A 25295-nucleotide genomic window follows, 5' to 3' on the forward strand; every position below is an offset into this window, starting at 1 on the left:
GCCTATCCCTGCCACATGTGGTCTAGATGGGGTAGTGTTCTGGATTAGATCATGGATGGTTTGGATGTGACGTACCCAGATTTTTTTTATTTTTTTAATATTGTTTTTATTTAACCTTTATTTAACCAGGTAAGCCAGTTGAGAACAAGTTCTCATTTACAACTGCGACCTGGCCAAGATAAAGCAAAGCAGTGCGATAAAAACAACAACACAGAGTTACATATGGAATAAACAAAACGTACAGTCAATAACACAATAGAAAATCTATATACAGTGTGTGCAAATGTAGTAAGTTATGGAGGTAAGGCAATAAATAGGCCATAGTGCAAAATAATTACAATTTAGTATTAACACTGGAGTGATAGATGTGCAGAAGATGATGTGCAAATAGAGATACTGGGGTGCAAATTAGCAAAACAAATAACAATGTAAATAACAATATGGGGATGAGGTAGTTGGGTGGGCTAATTACAGATGGGCTGTGTACAGGTGCAGTGATCGGTAAGCTGCTCTGACAACTGATGCTTAAAGTTAGTGAGGGAGATAAGTGTCTCCAGCGTCAGAGATTTTTGCAGTTCGTTCCAGTCATTTGCAGCAGAGAACTGGAAGGAATGGCGGCCAAAGGAGGTGTTGGCTTTGGGGATGACCAGTGAGATATACCTGCTGGAGTGCATACTACGGGTGGGTGTTGCTATGGTGACCAATGAGCTAAGATAAGGCGGGGATTTGCCTAGAAGTTATTTATAGATGACCTGGAGCCAGTGGGTTTGCGACGAATATGTAGTGAGGGCCAGCCAACGAGAGCGTACAGGTCACAATGGTGGGTAGTATATGGGGCTTTGGTGACAAAACGGATGGCACTGTGATAGACTACATCCAATTTGCTGAGTAGAGTGTTGGAAGCTATTTTGTAAATGACATCGCCGAAGTCAAGGATCGGTAGGATAGTCCATTTTACGAGGGCATGTTTAGCAGCATGAGTGAAGGAGGCTTTGTTGCGAAATAGGAAGCCGATTCTAGATTTAACTTTGGATGAATGCTTAATGTGAGTCTGGAAGGAGAGTTTACGGTCTAACCAGAAACTTTGGTTGAGGTCATCGTGTTCATGTTGGTCACTTTCCTGGAGTTTACCCCCTTAAATAGGGTTTCTGCAAATACAATATTGACACTGGACCCACTGGGGGCTCTGTTAGCTACTAAAACATAAATATTACCTCTGTGTCTAAACGGTCTCCCTCTCCATATATGATCAAACAGGTTTCTGGTATTGTTTTCATTGTTGCTATTCTTTTACTTTTGTGAGATTCTTATAAATCATAGTTTGTGTGAGGGGTGGACGTTGTTTAAATTGCGCATGTGTATTTGGGCTGCCAAGCTATTCTTCACTCAGGTTCTCTGCTCTGCGATTAGCTGCTTTTTATGGCCTTGTGTGTTGGACAATGGGGCTCTTTGTGGGATGGCAGAAAAAGTTTGCTGTTTTCCGTCTGAGAAGCTTTCCATGTGACTCCATGTTCTTTATTCATTTATTCACTTTTTTAAAGGCTTTTGGGTCTTTCTCTGTTCTCGCTTCAGGCCTGTGATGGGCAGGCCTGTGAGGTTGGTGTGGTCAGTCTGTAACATTAGTGTGTTGTTTGAAAGGTTAATGGGGACATGCTTAGCCTGGTGACCGGGGCCATGAAACAACCCTGTCTCAACCATTGAAGGCCTGTCTAGATGTTACTGCCCTGTTCGGTAATGGGAGGCTTAAATAAAGAAGCCTGTCTGTGTGTGTGTGTGGTCAGTCAGTGGAAAAAGGTACGTGTGTTTGGTTATGATAGGCCTAATTGGCCCTGCGGACCTCTGTGTTAGGTCTGCTGTGCCTGTGTGGTGGGGAATGCCCTCAGGACGTCACATACTCAGCAGTTGACTCGTCGATTGAGTCGCCCTGACGACACACATTTAGGTAGATTAAATCTCTACTGCCAGAAGTCCTGGCTTGTTTAACCCTATTAGGGTCAAGAAGGGACTCTATTGTGCAGATTTGGTAACGGACTCTCCTTTTAGGGAAATGGCCCTAGCCAGACCAAACATTGGAATCAAAATAGACTTGTTACCTCTTTCCAGTTTAGATTCACATCTTAAATTAAATGGAATTGACCACAATTCTGCTACTCTGGCAGTCAGTTTGCACAAGAGGGTGCTTGGGAGACAACCGAGACAATTTGTGTCCAGACAGCTGTGGCGAATGGGAGGTTATCAGAGGGATGGCTGTGACTCTCCACCGGCGGCCCCACTGTTTTTCCCTTTAGAGGTGGGAAGGACCCCCCTCAGTGGTCACTGTGGAAAGGTGTGAACTGCCTGTAGTTAAAAAATATCTCATTATGTTTATGAGGTCCGTGGGGGTGTGTGAATTAGGGGTTTGGGGATTTTTCAGGGCTGGGGGTGGGTTGCAATTTGGCATCAGAAAAATATAGAGGCTCTAACCTCAGCTCCATGTTTATGAAGAAAGAGTAGGGTGTTTTAAATGACCAACTTGCAACTTATGAAACCCTTGTTGCAGTGAAATGACACGGTTGGTGGGTTTGCTGAATGAGCTACAGTACTTCTGTGCTTCTCATTCCACTACATCACCCTAGAAAGAGCTGAGGCACAAAGATCAAAACCATACAACTAGTAAGGAACACCTACATAATACAGAGGATGATTCATTTGATATACTGAGCCCATAATCACAAATCGGTGCCTATGTACTTCTAATTTCAGTACATCACCATAGAAAGAGCTATGGCAAGATAAATTAAATCATTCAACTAGTATTCCCCCACATATTTGAATTGGGGTGATTGATTTAATATTGAGCCCATAATCACAAATCAAGTAAAGTAAACCAAACCACAGATTTATTTATGTTTCACAAAGGAACTGAGGGTATCTGAAATTATGTTCATCATTCACTACTCTAGATTATAGCCATGAAATACATTAAAATAAATTGCAAACCCCATCACATTTATAATGTATCTCCCAAATCACAATGTGCAATGTTAGAGTAGTGGCACTGTATCCAATATAAATATAATTACTAGAAGGGACGTCCCCATTCGAGTCAATGAGGCCATGGAATGCAATTCTATTCCTATGCTGTAACCTGCACATGTATTCACCAGTGCTGCTTTCTCCCTGTCCCTTTTAGCATGTGTGGCACAAATACAATGCAAGTCAATGGTACCTATTTTAGCATTTTCACGCTTCATATCCAAATCATCTAAAGTTAGACAACACATTATTATATAGATTTGGACATGAAGCTTGAAAATGCTAATATAGGTACCATTGACTTGCATTGGATTTGTGACACATACTATAAATAGTTAGCATTTGAAACAGTGGCCAGGTAAACGAAACCAAAGCATGGGTTGCTGTCATACTTGGTCTATAGACTGCTTAAAAAATAATATCCTAATAGCAGGAACAGCACCATCTAGTGGTCAGAACCTTGTAATTTCAGGCTGTATTCAATTACTAATTTCTCTGAACGGGGGAAAAAAACATCACCAAATTCACTGAGAATACATTACATAGGATAAATGAACAAATCTGAGCCGCAGCTCCATAGTACTTGTCAAACATAGAGAACTGATACAATACAGTGGGGAAAAAAAGTATTTAGTCAGCCACCAATTGTGCAAGTTCTCCCACTTAAAAAGATGAGAGAGGCCTGTAATTTTCATCATAGGTACACGTGAACTATGACAGACAAATTGAGATTTTTTTTCCAGAAAATCACATTGTAGGATTTTTAATGAATTTATTTGCAAATTACGGTGGAAAATAAGTATTTGGTCAATAACAAAAGTTTCTCAATACTTTGTTATATACCCTTTGTTGGCAATGACACAGGTCAAACGTTTTCTGTAAGTCTTCACAAGGTTTTCACACACTGTTGCTGGTATTTTGGCCCATTCCTCCATGCAGATCTCCTCTAGAGCAGTGATGTTTTGGGGCTGTCGCTGGGCAACACAGACTTTCAACTCCCTCCAAAGATTTTCTATGGGGTTGAGATCTGGAGACTGGCTAGGCCACTCCAGGACCTTAATGCTTCTTACGAAGCCACTCCTTCGTTGCCCGGGCGGTGTGTTTGAGATCATTGTCATGCTGAAAGACCCAGCCACGTTTCATCTTCAATGCCCTTGCTGATGGAAGGAGGTTTTCACTCAAAATCTCACGATACATGGCCCCATTCATTCTTTCCTTTACACGGATCAGTCGTCCTGGTCCCTTTGCAGAAAAACAGCCCCAAAGCATGATGTTTCCACCCCCATGCTTCACAGTAGGTATGGTGTTCTTTGGATGCAACTCAGCATTTTTTGTCCTCCAAACACGACGAGTTGAGTTTTTACCAAAAAGTTATATTTTGGTTTCATCTGACCATATGACATTCTCTCAATCCTCTTCTGGATCATCCAAATGCACTCTAGCAAACTTCAGACGGGCCTGGACATGTACTGGCTTAAGCAGGGGGACACGTCTGGCACTGCAGGATTTGAGTCCCTGGCGGCGTAGTGTGTTACTGATGGTAGACTTTGGTCCCAGCTCTCTGCAGGTCATTCACTAGGTCCCCCCGTGTGGTTCTGGGATTTTTGCTCACCGTTCTTGTGATCATTTTGACCCCCACGGGGTGAGATCTTGCGTGGAGCCCCAGATCGAGGGAGATTATCAGTGGTCTTGTATGTCTTCCATTTCCTAATAATTGCTCCCACAGTTGATTTCTTCAAACCAAGCTGCTTACCTATTGCAGATTCAGTCTTCCCAGCCTGGTGCAGGTCTACAATTTTGTTTCTGGTGTCCTTTGACAGCTCTTTGGTCTTGGCCATAGTGGAGTTTGGAGTGTGACTGTTTGAGGTTGTGGACAGGTGTCTTTTATACTGATAACAAGTTCAAACAGGTGCCATTAATACAGGTAACGAGTGGAGGACAGAGGAGCCTCTTAAAGAAGAAGTTACAGGTCTGTGAGAGCCAGAAATCTTGCTTGTTTGTAGGTGACCAAATACTTATTTTCCACCATAATTTGCAAATAAATTCATTAAAAATGTGATTTTCTGGAGAAAAATAAAACTCTATTTGTCTGTCATAGTTGACGTGTACCTATGATGAAAATTACAGGCCTCTCTCATCTTTTTAAGTGGGAGAACTTGCACAATTGGTGGCTGACTAAATGCTTTCCCCCCCCACTGTATACTTGTTGTTGGGGTGGGATTTAAGTGGATGTGGGGATCCGTTAGCTTTTGACCACTTCTTTGGATTCCTCATAACTTACTCATTGTTAGAAAAAAACGTTTAGTCCAAATCGGATGTTAGGTACTATAATTATTGAATATTATATGAATCCTATAAATTAAAAGAGCCAATTTGGGTGCAATCTATTAGCTTAATTTCTCAGAGATCAAATTATATTTAAACAAAAGCAGAAATGCTAATCTTATTTCTTTCTAGCAACAGAAACTATTTCAGAACAATCTGAGATGGTGGGTGTCATTCCTCTTTCTTGTGCTTTTTGAGGTGCAACGACCCTAATACGAAACAGCAGTAGTTAGTGTGGCTCTCTGCACCTGGGCCAGCTCTGTTGATTTGCAGGCCTCCTGCTCCACTGCACAGGACTAATGTCCTTTGGGAGGACATTTTTTTGCGGTGACATTAAGATCCGGTTCTGGAGATGGTATAATGTTTATCAGATCAACATTGGTGGGTGTATAGTTTTTGTTCTAACTGCTGCTTTTGAAGTACAGTACTCAAGATGGGAGTGTGACAAACAATGTTTTAACCTGGATGCTGGGTAGTTTTGGTAAATTGTTAAGAAACCCTAATGAGGTTGGAACTCTTTCATAACTCTCAAAATAATACTTTCCAGTGCAGGTTCCTACCTCATTTACAGTCATTGGATACAGCCAACTGTAGCAGTTTACTGGTTGTATGAGTGAGCGTTCTGTACAGTGCTCTTTCTCATTCAGCACTAGCTGTCCCAGCAGGCCCTGGTACTCTCATCATCCCTCTGCCTGTCCCATAGGAGTAAGGAGGTCCTGGACAGCAGCACTACACACATGCTGTGTTTGTGTGCGCACACGTGCCTGTGTGTAGTGCTGAGTGGATGACCAGACAGAATAGTAGTTGGGAGTCAGACAGTCCGTTTCCCTGTTTGGCGATGGCTCTGATCAAACCGTAGGCCGTGTACTGACTGAAGGCCGTGTACTGACTGAAGGCCGTGTGTCTGACTGAAGGCTGTGTGTCATGGCTCCATGTGGTCCAAAATAAGTTGTTACATTACAGTACTATTCATTTACATTTTAGTAATTTAGCAGACGCTCTTATCCAGAGCGACTTACAGTTAGTGAGTGCATACATTTTATTTTTTCATACTGGGCCCCCGTGGGAATCAAACCCACAACCCTGGCGTTGCAAGCGCCATGCTCTACCAACTGAGCTACACAGGGCCATTCAACTGGCATTCCCCTCCACAGTGGAATAGTGAGTCTGAAATAGCTCCAGTAATTCAGTCCAGTAATAATGTGACAATGCCATACTGCCATACGAGCTCCCAAGTGGCGTAGCGGTCTAAGGCACTGCATCTCAGTGCTAGAGGCGCCACTACAGACCCTGGTTTGATTCCAGGCTGTATCACAATCCGGCCATGATTGGGAGTCCCATAGGACGGCGCACAATTGGCCCAGCGTCGTCCGGGGTAGGCCGTCATTGTAAATAAGAATTTGTTCTTAACTGACTTGCCTAGTTAAATAAAGGTTAAAAATAAAAAAATACTTGGTGTGCTTGTGATGGTCCCATTTGACAGTTTGTTGGCGTTGCTGACTGAAGACCCTCCTCTTGTACAGTCATGCATTTTCTTTAGTGTATTGGCGTCAGTTCGCCGAAGCAGTGTGTCAGTCGGTTCCTCGAAGCGGGAGAGAGAGACCGTTGCTGCTGTAACTGTTTACTCGTTGTGTTTGGGCCCAGGCCAGATCTCAATATCGGTAGGGAGGGAGGTCAAGAGCGCCACGGGCTCAGTTTGGGTCACTACACTTGCGCTAATTCAGTTTCCCCTTATGTGAGGAGATTATTTAGAAGAGTAAACTCTGAAGAGTTAGTTGAGTGACTTCATTTTGGTTGGGATTTTGTTCAGGCGGTCCCATCCCTAGCTGAGGTTTCGACTAACATTTTTGAAGGCTCCTTTACTTATTATTTTTAACTCTTTGTGGAGCAGTGGTCCTCAACTCTTCTTTTGGCAGTTTTCTGGACTTAATTCCAGGTGATTCCTGCCTTCTTAATTTAAAGGCTCCAGTCCTGCTGCCCTTTTTCCAGTCTTTCCCTCATATGTAGAAAGTTCCCTGGGCATCTGGGCATCTCCCCCTCAGGAGACTGAAAAGATTAGGCATGGGTCCTCAGATCCTCAAAAAGTTATACAGCTGCACCATCGAGAGCATCCTGACTGGTTGCATCACTGCCTGGTATGGCAACTGTTCGGCCTCCGACCGCAAGGCACTACAGAGGGTAGTGCGTGCGGCCCAGTACATCACTGGGGCCAAGCTTCCTGCCATACTGGACCTTTATACCAGGCGGTGTCAGAGGAAGGCCCTAAAAATTGTCAAAGACTCCGGCCACCCTAGTCATAGACACTTCTCTCTGCTACCGCATGGCAAGCGGTACCGGAGCGCCAAGTCTAGGTCCAAAAGTCTTCTTAACAGCTTCTACCCCCAAGCCATAAGACTCCTGAACAGCTAATCAAATGGCTACCGGACTATTTGCTCTTTTAATTATTTGTTATTTTTTAGTTATCTATTTTTTACATAACACTTATTTTTCTTAAAACTGCATTGTTGGTTAAGGGCTTGTAAGTAAGCATTTCACTGTAAGGTCTACACCTGTTGTATTCAGCGCATGTGACAAATAAAATTTGATTTGATTTGTCTGTGCCATACCATTCCCATTGCACCCAGGGTTTACCTCTGCAGATGGTGACTGCAGCCGCCTGTCCCGCCGCTGGTAGGCCAACAAAATGTGATTGTGATTTCTTGCTATTTAGTCAAAGCTGTATCCGTTTTTTCCCTGGCTGGCTTAAAGCAATTATAATAGTGTTCAAGTGACATAAGCTTTGCAGCTGGGAGGAAGACCATTAGTGTGGAATGGGTAAAAAGCTGTGTTTGGGTGAGAAGGGGGCGAGAGGAATTTGGCTTCTGACTGCCTCTCTCTCTAACGTCATCATAAACTCTATTGGGTTAAGCCTGGGAAGATCAGTGGTAGATCAGCAGTTTCCACCATTATACATTCCCCCTTCATTTTTCAAAACCCATGTAAATAGTGGTTGCAACCAGCAGACTTATTGCCTGGCTTATATATTGCTGATTGCAGAAGCCTCAAATTAGACAACCCTCACCAGCAACAGTCATTTATACTGAGGAGTCTGTGTTTATGCACTCGACACTAGCAGCCTAGTTTAATTAACGCTGAAACCATCAGACTGGGGTTGGTTGGGATTGTTAGTGGGCTGCCGTTTGGGGAGGTGGGTCTCGCTTTGGGAGACGCAGGAAAGCCGCTAACGTTTTTCTTCCACCCACACTCCCATTCCCAGCAGGAGATTGCTCAAAGTCTCTGTACTAAACTTTATGCTGTTCTTTTTATTGCAACATGAAAATATGATGCCAAAATGAACACTATGTTGAAATGATGTCGTAATGAAAAGTACCCTTCCTATGATTGCACCAGTGCAGGACTGTGGGTTTCTTGGCTTTGGTTTAGGTGACCCTAAACCAAACCTCTACCAGCATGTTTCTGAAGTATTGTGGCTGTCACCTCGACGCAGGCTATGACTACATCAGAGTGGTGTTGAATCTAATGGCCAGTCTAGAACCACAGTGACCTCATTGTTGACTGTGGTCGCGTTCCCCTGCTCAGATGCTGCATGCATCAGCCAATGGCTGTGTGCCACGTCATCGACTGTGTCATCGACTGACAAATTGCTGTAACATATGTGGTTAGCTGATACGTAAGATACCTATCCAGGCGTTGTAAGATTTGGCATGCATCCGCATCGCCTGGGCAGAGGAACGCGTCCTGTGACTTCACTGGTGAAAGTGGCCTATGTCGACCTACTAGTCAAACGTTTGGACACACCTACTCATTCCAGGGTTTTTCTTTATTTTTACTATTTTCTACATTGTAGAATAATTGTGAAAACATCAAAACTATGAAATATCACATATGGAATCATGTAGTAACCAAAAGTGTTAAACAAATCCTGGACTTCCTGACGGGCCGCCCCCAGGTGGTAAGGGTAGGTAACAACACATCTGCCACACTGATCCTCAACACGGGGGCCCCTCAGGGGTGCGTGCTCAGTCCCCTCCTGTACTCTCTGTTCACCCATGACTGCATGGCCAGGTACGACTCCAACACCATCATTAAGTTTGCCGACGACACAACAGTGGTAGGCCTGATCACCGACAACGATGAGACAGCCTATAGGGAGGAGGTCAGAGATCTGGCCGTGTGGTGCCAGGACAACAACCTCTCCCTCAACGTGACCAAGACAAAGGAGATGATTGTGGACTACAGGAAAAAAAAGAGGACTGAGCACACCCCCATTCTCATCGACGGGGCTGTAGTGGAACAGGTTGAGAGCTTCAAGTTCCTTGGTGTCCACATCACCAACGAACTATCATGGTCCAAACACACCAAGACAGTCGTGAAGAGGGCACGACAAAGCCTATTCCCCCTCAGGAGACTAAAAAGATTTGGCATGGGTCCTCAGATCCTCAAAAATTCTACAGCTGCACCATCGAGAGCATCCTGACTGGTTGCATCACCGCCTGGTATGGCAACTGCTTGGCCTCTGACCGCAAGGCACTACAGAGGGTAGTGCGTACGGCCCAGTACATCACTGGGGCAAAGCTCCCTGCCATCCAGGACCTCTATACCAGGCGGTGTCAGAGGAAGGCCCTCAAAATTGTCAAAGACTCCAGCCACCCTAGTCATAGACTGTTCTCTCTGCTACCGCACGGCAAGCGGTACCGGAGTGCCAAGTCTAGGTCCAAAAGACTTCTCAACAGCTTCTACCCCCAAGCCATAAGACTCCTGAACAGCTAATCATGGCTACCCGGACTATTTGCACTGCCCCCCCACCCCATCCTTTTACGCTGCTGCTACTCTGTTAAGTATTTATGCATAGTCACTTTAACTCTACCCACATGTACATATTACCTCAACTAGCCGGTGCCCCCGCACATTGACTATGCAACGGTACCCCCCTGTATATATAGCCTCCCTACTGTCACTTTATTTTACTGTATATATAGCCTCCCTACTGTCACTTTATTTTACTTCTGCTCTTTTTTTCTCAACACTTTTTTGTTGTTGTTTTATTCTTACTTTTTTGTTTAAAATAAATGCACTGTTGGTTAAGGGCTGTAAGTAAGCATTTCACTGTAATGTCTGCACCTGTTGTATTCGGCGCATGTGACCAATAAAATTTGATTTGATTTGATTTGAAATCAAAATATATTTTATATTTTATATTCTTCAAAGTAGCCACCCTTTGCCTTGATGACAGCTTTGCACATTCTTGGCATTCTCTCAACCACCTTCAAGAGGTAGTCACCTGGAATACATTTCAATTAACAGGTGTGCCTTGTTAAAAGTTAATTTGTGGAATTTCTTTCCTTCTTAATGTGTTTGAGCCTATCAGTTGTGTTGTGACAAGGTAGGGTTGGCATACAGAAAATAGCCCTATTTGGTAAACGACCAAGTCCATATTATGGCAAGAACAGCTCAAATAAGCAAAGAGAAACGATGGTCCATCATTATTTTAAGATATGGTCAGTCAATCCGGAAAATTTCAAGAACTTTGAGTGCAGTCGCAAAAAAGTGCAGTCGCAAAAACCATCAAGTGCTATGATGAAACTGGCTCTCATGAGGACCGACACAGGAAAGGAAGACCCAGAGTTACCTCTGCTGCAGAGGATAAGTGTATTAGAGTTACCAGCCTCAGAAACTGCAGACCAAATAAATGCTTCACAGAGTTCAAGTAACAGACACATCTCAACATCAACTGTTCAGAGGAGACAGCGTGAATCAGGCCTTCATGGTCGAATTGCTGCAAAGAAACCACTACTAAAGGACACCAATAATAAGAAGAGGCTTGCTTGGGCCAAGAAACACGAGCAATGGACATTAGACCGGTGGAAATCTGTCCTTTGATCTGATGAGTCCAAATTTGAGATTTTTGGTTCCAACCGCTGTGTCTTTGTGAGACGCAGAGTAGGTGAACGGATGATCTCCGCATGTGTGGTTCCCACTGTGAAGCATGGAGGAGGAGGTGTGATGGTGTGGGGGTGCTTTGCTGGTGACAACTACTTCTCTATGCTCCAATAGTCTCTTATACCAAACCTTATTTCTATCTAGAAAGCCAATGTCCCATCTATAAGTCCTAACTAAGATGGGAACGTGACGTGGCTGGCTCTACAAAAGCAGTGCAGTCTGACAAGGATGAAAGTATGGTTTCACCAAGTCTGGTTTCTGAATTTGGGGTGGATCCTCTTGAGTCTGGACTGGACACTGTTGAGTAGTTGTCCCCTGAGGGAAGATATTTAAATTTAGCGTTAAAGTAAACAACCACGCATCATTGGGTGACTGACCTGGAGCAGGAAAGGGTGTTCTCTTCCTGTGTTTTAGGAAGACCCCTCAGGCTCTACTCTACTCTACCCTCTTCTCTTCTCCTCTGTTTTCTGCCCACTTCACTGTCCAGCACCATGCCAGTGATGATGACGATTGGAGCCGCAATGAGGTAATGGCTACACTGTGCTGGTTCAGCCAGACTGTCTACTGGAAACAATGTCTGTCAGTTTAGCCATGGCCCTGTCCTGGTTCAGTGGTTCATCTAAAATCTCATTACCTGGCTGTTTTCGGTGTCCTCCCTCATTGAATATTATGTCCTAGTGACTTTTAACCTGGTCAGCTGGTCCTCAGACTCACCTGTAAGACCACTTGTTGCTGGTAGATCTGGTGAAGGGGTTCCCATGTTTACCACAGGGTTACAGCAGCTAGATGTCTGTACCAGTCCTGGATTTGCATTTAGTCTACTGCAGGGTTAAATGGGTTAGCTAGATGTCTGCCTACAGGGACAGGGAAACAACAGTGACCCCACTTAGACCGTCTGCTTTCTTGTTTTCCAATCGAATTTGCCCCACAGGGATCTCGTGTGTGTGTGTGTGTGTGTGTGTGTGTGTGTGTGTGTGTGTGTGACCGAGAGAGGGAGAGAATGTAACGTGCACACATTACAGCAACAATTGCACATGGTTACAATGTTATGTAACATAGGACTGTACTAGAACCTGTCAGAATGTTGGAAGTAGGGGTATAGCTTTGTGAGCAGTAAAACGTATATACCGGCTCTGCATCATGCTAAAACTGTTGAATAGAAGGTCTGGAATACATTTTTGATACCAGACCAAGAGCAGATCTTAACCAACTATCATGACAAAAAATAATACCAATCTAGCATTAGCAAACACATTCAGCGGCTCTAAGTTGCCATACCTCCACTGTTATGTTGCTGGGGGAGGTAGCATGTTAGGTAGAGGTGACATAATGACATTTGAATGACTACATATTTCTTCTCTCGTCTTACAGCATCAGTGTGGTGATTGGCGCTCCCAAGGCCAATACCAGCCAGCTCAACATCACAGAGGGCGGGTCCGTGTACTACTGCCCATGGAGTCTCGGCCAATCTGAGTGCCACAACATTGAATTTGACAATCAAGGTAAGACCCAATGTGACCTCATTGCTTTAGGTCTTGATCACGCCTTCTTGCTCTAGCAGTCTGAACATGTTATGAATTACATTGACTTATCCACTCACAAATGGTTGAAGCACTAACGTTATAGTTTGAGTCAAACATCACAGCAGAATGCCAGCTGTCCTTTTCACCCGCTGTCCCTGCTCTCTGCTTCCTGTAACATAAACCTCTCATCCACTCCTCTCTTTTTATTGTCTTGAATGGTGACTGGAGCTTGAGAACTGGAGATTTTAGAGGATGTTTTAAGCACTTTTTAAAGCCACTGCTCCATGGCCTCCAAGCTACTGTGGCCGGCAGGTGATCATGTGGCACTGTTCTACTTCACTGATCCTTTGTTTGACATGTTGGTTCCTGGAAACTAGATGCACACACACAAACCCACACACTACATATGCACACACACACACACACACAATACACACACGCATACCGACAACACAAACACACACACATACACATGCGCGCACACATACTTTTACGCTCATCATATGCTGCTGCTACTCTGCTGTTCTTTATTTTACTCTTATTATTATCTATCCTGATGCCTAGTCACTTTACCATGCCTTCATGTACATACAGTGCATTCTAAATTATTCAGACTCCTTGACTTTTTTCACATTTTGTTACATTACAGCCTTATTTTAACATTGATTCTGTTTTTTCCCCCCTCAACAATCTACATACAATACCCCATAATGACAAAGCAAAAACAGGTTTTTAGAACGTTTTGCATATTTATAAAAAATTAAAAACGGAAATATCACATTTACATAAGTATTCAGACCCTTTACTCAGTACTTTGTTGAAGCACCTTTGGCAGCGATTACAGCCTTGATTCTTCTTGGTATTACGCTACAATCTTGGCACACCTGTATTTGGGGAGTTTCTCTCATTCTTCTCTGCAGATCCTCTCAAGTTCTGTCAGGTTGGATGGGAAGCGTTGCTGCACAGCTATTTTCAGTTCTCTCCAGAGATGTTCGATCAGGTTCAAGTCCGTGCTCTGGCTGGGCCACTCAAGGACATTCAGAAACTTGTCCCGAAGCCACTCCTGCGTTGTCTTGGCTGTGTGCTTAGAGTCGTTGTCTTGTTGGAAGGTAAACCTTCACCCCAGTCTGAGGTCCTGAGCGCTCTGGAGCAGGTTTTCATCAAGGATCTCTCTGTACTTTGCTCCAATCATCTTTCCCTCGATCCTGACTAGTCTCCCAGTCCCTGCCGCTGAAAAACATCCCCACAGCATGATGCTGCCACCACCATGCTTCACCGTAGGGATGGTGCCAGGTTTCCTCCAGACGTGATGCTTGGCATTCAGGCCAAAGAGTTCATTCTTGGTTTCATCAGACCAGAGAATATTGTTTCTCATGGTCTGAGAGTCTTTAGGAGCCTTTTGGCAAACTCCAAGTGGGCTGTCATGTGCCTTTTACTGAGGAGTGGCTTCCATCTGGCCACTCTACCATAAAAGCCTGATTGGTGGAGTGCTGCAGAGATGGTTGTCCTTCTGGAAGGTTCCCCCATCTCCACAGAGGAACTCTGGAGCTCAGTCAGAGTGACCATCGGGTTCTTGGTCACCTCCCTTACCAAGGCCCTTCTCCCCCGATTGCTCAGATTGGCCGGGCGGCCAGCTCTAGGAAGAATCTTGGTGGTTCCAAACTTCTTCCATTTAAGAATGATGGAGGCCACTGTGTTCTTGGGGACCTTCAATGCTGCAGACATTTTTTTGTACCCATCCCCAGATCTGTGCCTCGACACAATCCTGTCTCGGAGCTCTACGGACAATTCCTTCGACCTCATGTCTTGTTTTTTTCTCTGACATGCACTGTCAAATGTGAAACCTTATATAGACAGGTGTGTGCCTTTCCAACAATCATGTCCAATCAATTGAATTTACCACTGGTGGACACCAATCAAGTTGTAGAAACATCTCAAGGATGATCAATGGAAACAGGATGCACCTGAGCTCAATTTCGAGTCTCAGAGCAAAGGGTCTGAATGCTTATGTAAATGTGTTTCAGTTTTTTATTTCTAGAAACCAGTTTTCGCTTTGTCATTATGGGATATTGTGTGTAGATTGATGAGGAATAACATTAATTTAATCCATTTTAGAATAAGGCTGTAACGTAGCAAAATGTGGAAAAAAATCAAAGGGTCTGAATACTTTCTGAAGGCACTGTATCCACCTCAAATACCTCATACCTCTGCACATTGATCTGGTACTGGTACTCCCCATATATAGCTCCATTCTTGTGTATTTTATTCCTCTTGTGTTACTATGTTTATTTTTTATAATATATATATCATTGGGAAGGGCTCGTAAGCAACCATTTCACGGTTAAGTCTACGCCCGTTGTATTCGGCAAATGTGACAATTGTTTTTATTTCATTTGATCCCTTTGAGCATGTCATTAGTGTCTTTCTTTTCGGGACAAAAGGAATAATGGGAATGTTTTAGACAATGGTATCTTCCCTTTAGGCTAGATACAGTATGTGTTCTGTCTCAGCCCCTGGGCATATAGGCAGAGCAAATAAACAGTTGAAACAAAAGAAAAGGCCACTACATACAATGACAATAAATACAATGTTATATTTGTTCTCACCAAAGAGCTTCATTTGAATCTGAATGTAAAAGGTAGACCTACAGTAAACGGTCCGGGTTTATGGCTCAATTATTGTGAGCTCTTCAGAGAAGTGGAGCAGTGTTCCAGTGTCTGGACAGCTGAAGGACCCATCGACATTTACAGGAAGATTGAATCATACTACACTGGCTCTGACGCTCGTCGGATGTGGCAGGGCTTGAAAACTATTACAGACTACAAAGGGAAGCACAGCCGCGAGCTGCCCAGTGACACAAGCCTACCAGACGAGCTAAACCACTTCTATGCTCGCTTCGAGGCAAGCAACACTGAAGCATGCATGAGAGCACCAGCTGTTCCGGACGACTATGTGATCACGCTCTCCGTAGCCGATGTGAGTAAGACTTTTAAGCAGGTCAACATTCACAAGGCCGTAGGGCCAGACGGATTACCAGGACGTGTACTCCGAGCATGTGCTGACCAACTGGCAAGTGTCTTCACTGACATTTTCAACATGTCCCTGACTGAGTCTGTAATACCAACATGTTTCAAGCAGACCACCATAGTCCCCGTGCCCAAGAACTCTAAGATAACCTGCCTAAATGACTACCGACCCGTAGCACTGACGTCTGTAGCCATGAAGTGCTTTGAAAGACTGGTCATGGCTCACATCAACAGCATAATCCCAGAAACCCTAGACCCACTCCAATTTGCATACCGCCCCAACAGATCCACAGATGATGCAATCTCTATCGCACTCCACACTGCCCTTTCCCACCTGGACAAGAGGAACACCTACGTGAGAATGCTATTCATTGACTACAGCTCAGCATTCAACACCATAGTGCCCTCTAAGCTCATCACTAAGCTAAGGATCCTGGGACTAAACACCTCCCTCTGCAACTGGATCCTGGACTTCCTGACGGGCCGCCCCAGGTGGTAAGGGTAGGTAACAACACATCTGCCACACTGATCCTCAACACGGGGGCCCCTCAGGGGTGCGTGCTCAGTCCCCTCCTGTACTCTCTGTTCACCCATGACTGCATGGCCAGGCACGACTCCAACACCATCATTAAGTTTGCCGACGACACAACAGTGGTAGGCCTGATCACCGACAACGATGAGACAGCCTATGGGGAGGAGGTCAGAGATCTGGCCGTGTGGTGCCAGGACAACAACCTCTCCCTCAACGTGACCAAGACAAAGGAGCTGATCGTGGACTACAGGAAAAAAAAGAGGACTGAGCACGCCCCCATTCTCATCGACGGGGCTGTAGTGGAACAGGTTGAGAGCTTCAAGTTCCTTGGTGTCCACATCACCAACGAACTATCATGGTCCAAACACACCAAGACAGTCGTGAAGAGGGCACGACAAAGCCTACTCCCCCTCAGGAGACTAAAAAGATTTGGCATGGGTCCTCAGATCCTCAAAAAAATTCTACAGCTGCACCATCGAGAGCATCCTGACTGGTTGCATCACCGCCTGGTATGGCAACTGCTTGGCCTCTGACCGCAAGGCACTACAGAGGGTAGTGCGTACGGCCCAGTACATCACTGGGGCAAAGCTCCCTGCCATCCAGGACCTCTATACCAGGCGGTGTCAGAGGAAGGCCCTCAAAATTGTCAAAGACTCCAGCCACCCTAGTCATAGACTGTTCTCTCTGCTACCGCACGGCAAGCGGTACCGGAGTGCCAAGTCTAGGTCCAAAAGACTTCTCAACAGCTTCTACCCCCAAGCCATAAGACTCCTGAACAGCTAATCATGGCTACCCGGACTATTTGCACTGCCCCCCCACCCCATCCTTTTTACGCTGCTGCTACTCTGTTAAGTATTTATGCATAGTCACTTTAACTCTACCCACATGTACATATTACCTCAACTACCTCAACTAGCCGGTGCCCCCGCACATTGACTATGCAACGGTACCCCCTGTATATATAGCCTCCCTACTGTCACTTTATTTTACTGTATATATAGCCTCCCTACTGTCACTTTATTTTACTTCTGCTCTTTTTTTCTCAACACTTTTTTGTTGTTGTTTTATTCTTACTTTTTTGTTTAAAATAAATGCACTGTTGGTTAAGGGCTGTAAGTAAGCATTTCACTGTAATGTCTGCACCTGTTGTATTCAGCGCATGTGACCAATAAAATTTGATTTGATTTGATTTGATTTGAATGAGGAAAGAGTAAGTTAAGGAGTGACAGAATTGTAGGAGAGAAGAATCTGCTGTGTATTGCGTAAATTAGATTGTTCTCTTCCTCTGGCGCGCACACACACAAAGACAGTGGTATGTGTGTGTGTGCTCCCTATTGAGTGCAGCGGGGGACTGTTGGCTTGTTTCCTGGGAAATCAAAGAGAACAGTGCTGAGAGCCAGGGCTGATTTGCTGGCCATAAGGCACATTAGTGGAGAAATATTCCACTGGAGCAGATTTCTGCTTTCACAAGCCCCGTTTAACAGCAGATGGCCAGGAATCCAACTGCTGGTTGCTGATTTCTTCAGTTTTTGTGCCCTTTTCTCTTAGAACAGATTAGAACATGTGTTGCACATCCTTGGATGCTGGCTGAGGGCCATGATTGTCACAGCGATGTAATGTGCAGCAAGCAGCAGGGCGTTGGGGTGAAGGATAGTCCCTTGGGGTTTTGGACAGTGTGTCCTTCATTTTACTTAATGGGCTTTGAAGGCGCACATTTGATTTGTGAGGAAGAGCCAATTCCGCCATCTGGGCCGGCATACAAGAACATAGCACCTCTGTCTGTATGACAAAGGAAATATGTTTTCCTTATTTGGTTATGACATGGCTAGAGCTCAGCTAACTGTGGTAGATATTATACCGGTAATGTATTAGTATTGACCCTTTATATGAGAGGTGTGTCTGTTTTTGTGACATTATTCAGGGATCCCCTGAGTGTGGGTGAGGTCTTCCCTGAGCCTGACCAAGAGGCCTCCCCCTCCACTTCCCCTGCCAATGCGATAAGAAGAGACAGCCCAGGGATCTGAGGGAGGGAGAGAGGGACAGGGGGAAATCAGAGCCCTGTCTCCATCTCTGAACAATCTTCCCCTACCACCAGTAACTCCCCCAGGGCCAGCTAATGTGATGAGTGAATTTGGCCATTTGACTCTGACCGCACTCTAACCCAGGATACTCCTCTAATGGGTCTCCTCTCGCAAAGTTCAAAGGGGAGAGTCTGTGGACACACTCCAGACCCCACCCCACCCCTCTGCTGTCCTGTCCCAGGAGAGAGAGGGGTAGACGGGCTCTAGTCACATCAACACTCCTACCAAAGTCTACCCAAGTTCACTGAAAGGACGTTACATGACATGTTATTGCCACAAGCGTCTGCTGGGTTTTTCTCTCTCTTGTTTGTATCAAAGCCTTGTTTGTCTGGCTTGTACTGCCTCTTAACCTACTGATCTTTTCATCTTTCCATCCGTCACACTGTATGAACGCCAATGTAGCGTCTCTGACATGGACAATAAGAGCAGTGACAGACACGGAGCTCAGAGCACAGCAGCTCAGTGAGAAGTGAAGTTAGAGAACACCCCAAAGTCAGTTCTGTATGGAGTTAAGACTCTGATAGTCTTGGGCTCTGAACATAGCGATTATGTCATTGACATAACTGTAGAGATGTCATTTTCTGCTTTCCCTGCTGATACTCATGGTTTCCGGGGTAGTGTGTCCCAAATACACAGTCCTGTTTGGCTTGCATGTCACCTCAGTGTCACCCCCTCACTTTATCAAAACAAATGCCCTTGAGTTATGAAAATAGGAGGAAAGCATACTTTAGGGAGAGGGACTGGGAAGTATGTAGTGCAGATTATTGCAGTGCAGTTAAAGAAACAAGCCTCTTAGATATTTTTAATGTGTTAGGCATGTTATTTGTGGTATTGCTAAAGCGTGTCTTTCCCCACACGATGGAGGTGCACACATGTATTACGGTAGGGAACAGGGGTGCTGTGAGCCCATGAGTAATGCTGGAGGGGAAGCCTGGTGATGGGGATACGGTAAATCTACTGTGATGTTATTAAAGGACCCTAATCCCCACTGCTTTCCTTCCAGGCCAGGGGGAGGCCAGGGGGAGACCAGGGGGAGGCCAGGGGGAGACCAGGGGGAGGCCAGGGGGAGACCAGGGGGAGACCAGGGGGAGACCAGGGGGAGACCAGGGGGAGACCAGGGGGAGGCCAGGGGGAGACCAGGGGGAGACCAGGGGGAGACCAGGGGGAGACCAGGGGGAGACCAGGGGGAGGCCAGGGGGAGACCAGGGGGAGGCCAGGGGGAGGCCAGGGGGAGACCAGGGGGAGGCCAGGGGGAGACCAGGGGGAGACCAGGGGGAGGCCAGGGGGAGACCAGGGGGAGGCCAGGGGGAGGCCAGGGGGAGACCAGGGGGAGGCCAGGGGGAGACCAGGGGGAGGCCAGGGGGAGACCAGGGGGATGCCAGGGGGAGAACAAACCCCCTGAGAGAAGGATGAAGAGAAGGGGAAGAAAAAGGGACAGAGAGAAGAGAGAGTGATGGACAAAGGGATGAAGAGAAAGGGGAGGTGGAGAGGGAATGCATGCGAGAGAGATGCATGCCTGAGAGGTTGCTAGGAAGAAACAGAGCCAGAGCGTTTGTTTTCCTTGGACACAGTCCCCCTCCTCTTTCCTTCCTTCCTTCCTTCCTTCCTTCCTTCCTTCCTTCCTTCCTTCCTTCCTTCCTTCCTTCCTTCCTTCCTTCCTTCCTTCCTTCCTTCCTTCCTTCCTTCCTTCCTTCCACCAAGACACGGAGAAGAGCAGGCCCTCACCCAGAGCTCAGGGCTGGCGTGGAGGAGGCGGCTGACACACAGCCTGCTTTCTTCACATCCACAGGTCACAACCTCTGGCTCACACCAACAGGCCCCCTTCCCCGACAGATAGATACGGCTCTGTTGCAACACTTGTGGTTTAGCTATCAAGAATGCTGGGTACAAGTTCCACTGGATACGTCTTGTTGTCCGAATTCCAAGCGTTTAGAATACTTGTTAAAGGATGTTTCACGGTATGTGAACTGTATAAACCGATCTGTTTGGATTTCGTTTCTCACCACGCCAACACAGATGTTGCATCAGTCTTGCCAATAAAACGTCCTGTTTGAACCTGTTTGAACCTGACTCCTCAGGCCATCTGTCTTGTCACTTGCTCCTGTCCTGTCACAGAGGCTGCGTCTCTGGTCAAGAGTAGTGCGCTATATAGGGAATATGGTGCCATTTCGGTCTCAGACAGACAGCGATGGAGTAGAACTCTGGGTTACAGGCCAGGTGGCCAAACAGAGCCAGGGTCAGTGTGGTCACCCAGGGCCAGAGAACTCAGGTTGACATCTGAACAGTGAGGACCAGAGCCATAATGAGGGATATAAGGCTCTGTTGAGCACCAAATACCTTCTAGTTTTCCTAGATGTTTCTCTCTGGAAGGTTCTTCATGAGAAACTTGATGTGTGTTTGTGTTTAATGATGCAGTATGTAAGTCCTGTAGTAACAGATGTTTGGATGACGTTGTCTGGAGCCTCCAGGAGAAGAACTACAATGATTAATTAGGGGCTTTTTTCAGTCATCACTCAGTTTAGTTGTTGTTTTGTCTTCTTCCCAGGGGACCGCAAAGTCACTCTCAATGACATAGACTACCAGGCTGAAGTCAAGTCCCACCAGTGGTTCGGCGCCACCGTCCGTTCCCACGGAGACACCATTCTGGTAAGACGACACTCAGAGACTGAGACGGAGTGGAGAAAGTCAGTTTCCTTTCAACTTTGGTCTCTATAGCTCAGAGTCCCTCAACTGTTATGATGTCTGTCTTTCATGTCAAGGGGTTGTATATGTTCATTGTTCAAAGTTTGTCTTAAAGGTCTTTGTCTATCGGTTTGTTGTGACTCTATTCCAATTTTCACCTCCACTGTGTCTCTCAGAGGAGAAGTGTTTTGTGCTCCTGTGACACTGAAGTTTAGACGCCTGTAGTTTTTTTTTCTGATTGTGAGGGACATGACCTGGATTTGGTTACGTTGTTACTTTGCTTCAGATGTAACATTAACCTCTCTCTGGGTCTCCATCGAGTTAAACAGGGTGTTGTTGTAACTGAAAAAACAACTCCCACCTCTACCCCCTCCCACCCCTTCTATAGGCCTGCGCCCCCCTCTACTCCTGGAGAACCAAAAAAGACATGCCCCAGTCAGATGCCACGGGAACCTGCTACCTCTCTGTCAAGAACTTCACCAAGTTTGTGGAATATGCTCCCTGTCGCACAGGTAATCCTTTTTTGTTTTTCACAAAGACATCATCCATCTTTCTAATGCTCTTCTCTGCCGACCGACTACCCCACTACCCTACACTACAGGTGACTCCTGTGGCCTACCTCTGACTCAGCAGCTGTCCACACAGCAGGCTATTATACAGGGGTTAAGTGCTGTGCCTGAAGGCCACAACAGAAGGCATGTATATAGTCTCAAGTACCCCTACTGAGTAACCACTTCCAGAGACATCACACACTAGCTGTGGAGAAAGAATGTACCTTCATCAGATGCAGTCAATCATGTTAGCCCGTATTGACCAAGTGTATCCCTATTGCTGGTAATGACTGGCTGGCTTGGTTCTGTTCACAATACCCAGTTGAGCCATCACGTCAAGGTTAAAAAATATTTCTAAAATATCTGCATTCTAAAGTATTGGTTTAATGTGAGGAAATTTATGGATCTTTAAAAATGCTTTTTCAAATCGGAAACATTCCTGTCTAAAACTGATTTATGAACCTCTACCTCTGTTTATTTCAGAATTCATTAACGAGGGTGGTCAGGGCTACTGTCAGGGGGGATTCAGTGCTGATTTCACCAAGGTAAGACTCCTAAACACTTCTTCTCAGTTCAGTACCAGAGCTTTATCAAATACTATGGATTGCAAACACACATGATCTCTCTCATGATTCTGACTTACTCTCGCTGTTGCTCTCAGGATGGGAAAGTGGTACTTGGAGGACCAGGCAGCTTCTTCTGGCAAGGTACAGGGTTTGACAACCCCCCCCCTGGACCACAACCAAATAAGTTGTAGCAGTATTCTGAAGTTAATTGTGTGAAACCTGAGGGAAACTTTCCATTCACTTCCTGCTTCTCCTCAGGTCAGGTGATCTCAGCAGCCAAAGAGGAGATAATCAAGGCTTACTACCCAGGGTACTTCATGCAGTCTGTGGAGGGACAGACCCAGACCAGACAGGCTCAGATCAAATATGACGACAGCTACCACGGTACAACTTTCCTTTCTCGTAATTCTATCACTCTCCTGATCCCCTTGCTTTTTACAAATGCTGGTTTCCTGTGTAGGCTACTTGAGCCTGAGAGCTATGATTTGGAAACGTCACCACAATCCCTCTGACCTCTGATAAAAGGTGGATACAGTGGGGAAAAAAAGTATTTAGTCAGCCACCAATTGTGCAAGTTCTCCCACTTAAAAAGATGAGAGAGGCCTGTAATTTTCATCATAGGTACACGTCAACTATGACAGACAAATTGAGAAAAAAAAATCCAGAAAATCACATTGTAGGATTTTTTATGAATTTATTTGCAAATTATGGTGGAAAATAAGTATTTGGTCACCTACAAACAAGCAAGATTTCTGGCTCTCACAGACCTGTAACTTCTTCTTTAAGAGGCTCCTCTGTCCTCCACTTGTTACCTGTATTAATGGCACCTGTTTGAACTTGTTATCAGTATAAAAGACACCTGTCCACAACCACAAACAGTCACACTCCAAACTCCACTATGGCCAAGACCAAAGAGCTGTCAAAGGACACCAGAAACAAAATTGTAGACCTGCACCAGGCTGGGAAGACTGAATCTGCAATAGGTAAGCAGCTTGGTTTGAAGAAATCAACTGTGGGAGCAATTATTAGGAAATGGAAGACATACAAGACCACTGATAATCTCCCTCGATCTGGGGCTCCACGCAAGATCTCACCCCGTGGGGTCAAAATGATCACAAGAACGGTGAGCAAAAATCCCAGAACCACACGGGGGGGGACCTAGTGAATGACCTGCAGAGAGCTGGGACCAAAGTAACAAAGCCTACCATCAGTAACACACTACGCCGCCAGGGACTCAAATCCTGCAGTGCAAGACGTGTCCCCCTGCTTAAGCCAGTACATGTCCAGGCCCGTCTGAAGTTTGCTAGAGTGCATTTGGATGATCCAGAAGAGGATTGGGAGAATGTCATATGAAACCAAAATATAACTTTTTGGTAAAAACTCAACTCGTCGTGTTTAGAGGACAAAGAATGCTGAGTTGCATCCAAAGAACCCCATACCTACTGTGAAGCATGGGGGTGGAAACATCATGCTTTGGGGCTGTTTTTCTGCAAAGGGACCAGGACGACTGATCCGTGTAAAGGAAAGAATGAATGGGGCCATGTATCGTGAGATTTTGAGTGAAAACCTCCTTCCGTCAGCAAGGGCATTGAAGATGAAACGTGGCTGGGTCTTTCAGCATGACAATGATCCCAAACACACCACCCGGGCAACGAAGGAGTGGCTTCGTACGAAGCATTTCAAGGTCCTGGAGTGGCCTAGCCAGTCTCCAGATCTCAACCCCATAGAAAATCTTTGGAGGGGAGTTGAAAGTCTGTGTTGCCCAGCGACAGCCCCAAAACATCACTGCTCTAGAGGAGATCTGCATGGAGGAATGGGCCAAAATACCAGCAACAGTGTGTGACAACCTTGTGAAGACTTACAGAAAACGTTTGACCTGTGTCATTGCCAACAAAGGGTATATAACAAAGTATTGAGAAACTTTTGTTATTGACCAAATACTTATTTTCCACCATAATTTGCAAATAAATTCATAAAAAATCCTACAATGTGATTTTCTGGAATTTTTTTCCTCATTTTGTCTGTCCTAGTTGACTTGTACCTATGATGAAAATTACAGGCCTCTCTCATCTTTTTAAGTGGGAGAACTTGCACAATTGGTGGCTGACTAAATACTTTTTTTCCCCACTGTAGATGCAGAATTGTTCAAAGTACATGCCTTTATCCATAGATTACGCTTTAAGAGTAATGGAGGTCTATGGGTTCTGAATGCTTGATATCATATGACTAATGTTTGCTCTCTCTTGCGGCCTTGCAGGTTACTCTGTTGCGGTTGGGGAATTCAGTGGAGATGACGTGGAAGGTAAAGACATCTGTACCACAGACTTCCACAGGCCTGGCTGCACGTCAGACAGCCATTAAAGGGTTCAGAATGTTTACTATACCTGAAGTGAACTCAAACTGAACTCACCTACACGATTCTGTCCTGCTACTAAGCTTGAAAGACTGCGATCGCTGGAGTTCCAGACGGCTATGACCTTTGTGATATTTCCCCTCCTAAATCTTCCCTTTTTTTCTCTGTTTTCCCCCTGTCTGTGCACCTCTCAGATGTTGTGGCTGGGGTCCCAAAAGGGGTCATGCTCTATGGTTTGGTAAGAAAACCTCATCACTGTATAGTGTATATCGTAACACAGGCCTAATACACTATACATATGTTGGACCTCAGGGATTTTGACCATATGTTCTCTGTGTGTGTCTGCTCTCTGCAGGTGTCTATTTTAAATGCCACTGATCTGAAGTCCATGCTCAACTACACTGGCGAACAGGTGAGCCAAAAACCTAATCTCAAACTCGAAACGTTTTTTTCAGACAGACTCTGCGGTTCCATAACTAGCTGTTTCTGTTTCTCGTGGCAACTCTTAATTTCCTCAGTCAGGAACACTGATGATATAAGTATAATAATTTCCTTTACAAGTTTCTGTTAACTGGGTTTCAAGCCATCTGTGGTTTGCTGTAAAGCATAATTATTGAAGTTAAAGTGCAGAAGCAATTTTCTCCAAATGAGCAGCATGATTCTTTCTGCAAATGGAATGGAAATAGCGTGAGCCCCTTTTA

The 25295-nt window shown here is 45.3% G+C and overlaps 1 protein-coding gene across 1 annotated transcript in view; it reads left to right on the forward strand.

Annotated features, from left to right (window-relative positions):
* Positions 1–25295, forward strand: part of LOC121538016 (integrin alpha-5-like) — a 64264-nt gene that overhangs the window by 10228 nt on the left and 28741 nt on the right. The window contains exons 2-10 of the mRNA XM_041845748.2: positions 12652–12782; positions 20988–21088; positions 21513–21636; positions 22159–22220; positions 22337–22382; positions 22500–22625; positions 24499–24543; positions 24789–24832; positions 24950–25006. Coding sequence (XP_041701682.1) covers positions 12652–12782; positions 20988–21088; positions 21513–21636; positions 22159–22220; positions 22337–22382; positions 22500–22625; positions 24499–24543; positions 24789–24832; positions 24950–25006 — 736 coding nt within the window. The remainder of the gene's footprint in view (positions 1–12651; positions 12783–20987; positions 21089–21512; positions 21637–22158; positions 22221–22336; positions 22383–22499; positions 22626–24498; positions 24544–24788; positions 24833–24949; positions 25007–25295) is intronic.

This window comes from Coregonus clupeaformis, chromosome 24, assembly GCF_020615455.1.
Source record: "Coregonus clupeaformis isolate EN_2021a chromosome 24, ASM2061545v1, whole genome shotgun sequence".
NCBI classification, from domain to species: domain Eukaryota; kingdom Metazoa; phylum Chordata; class Actinopteri; order Salmoniformes; family Salmonidae; genus Coregonus; species Coregonus clupeaformis.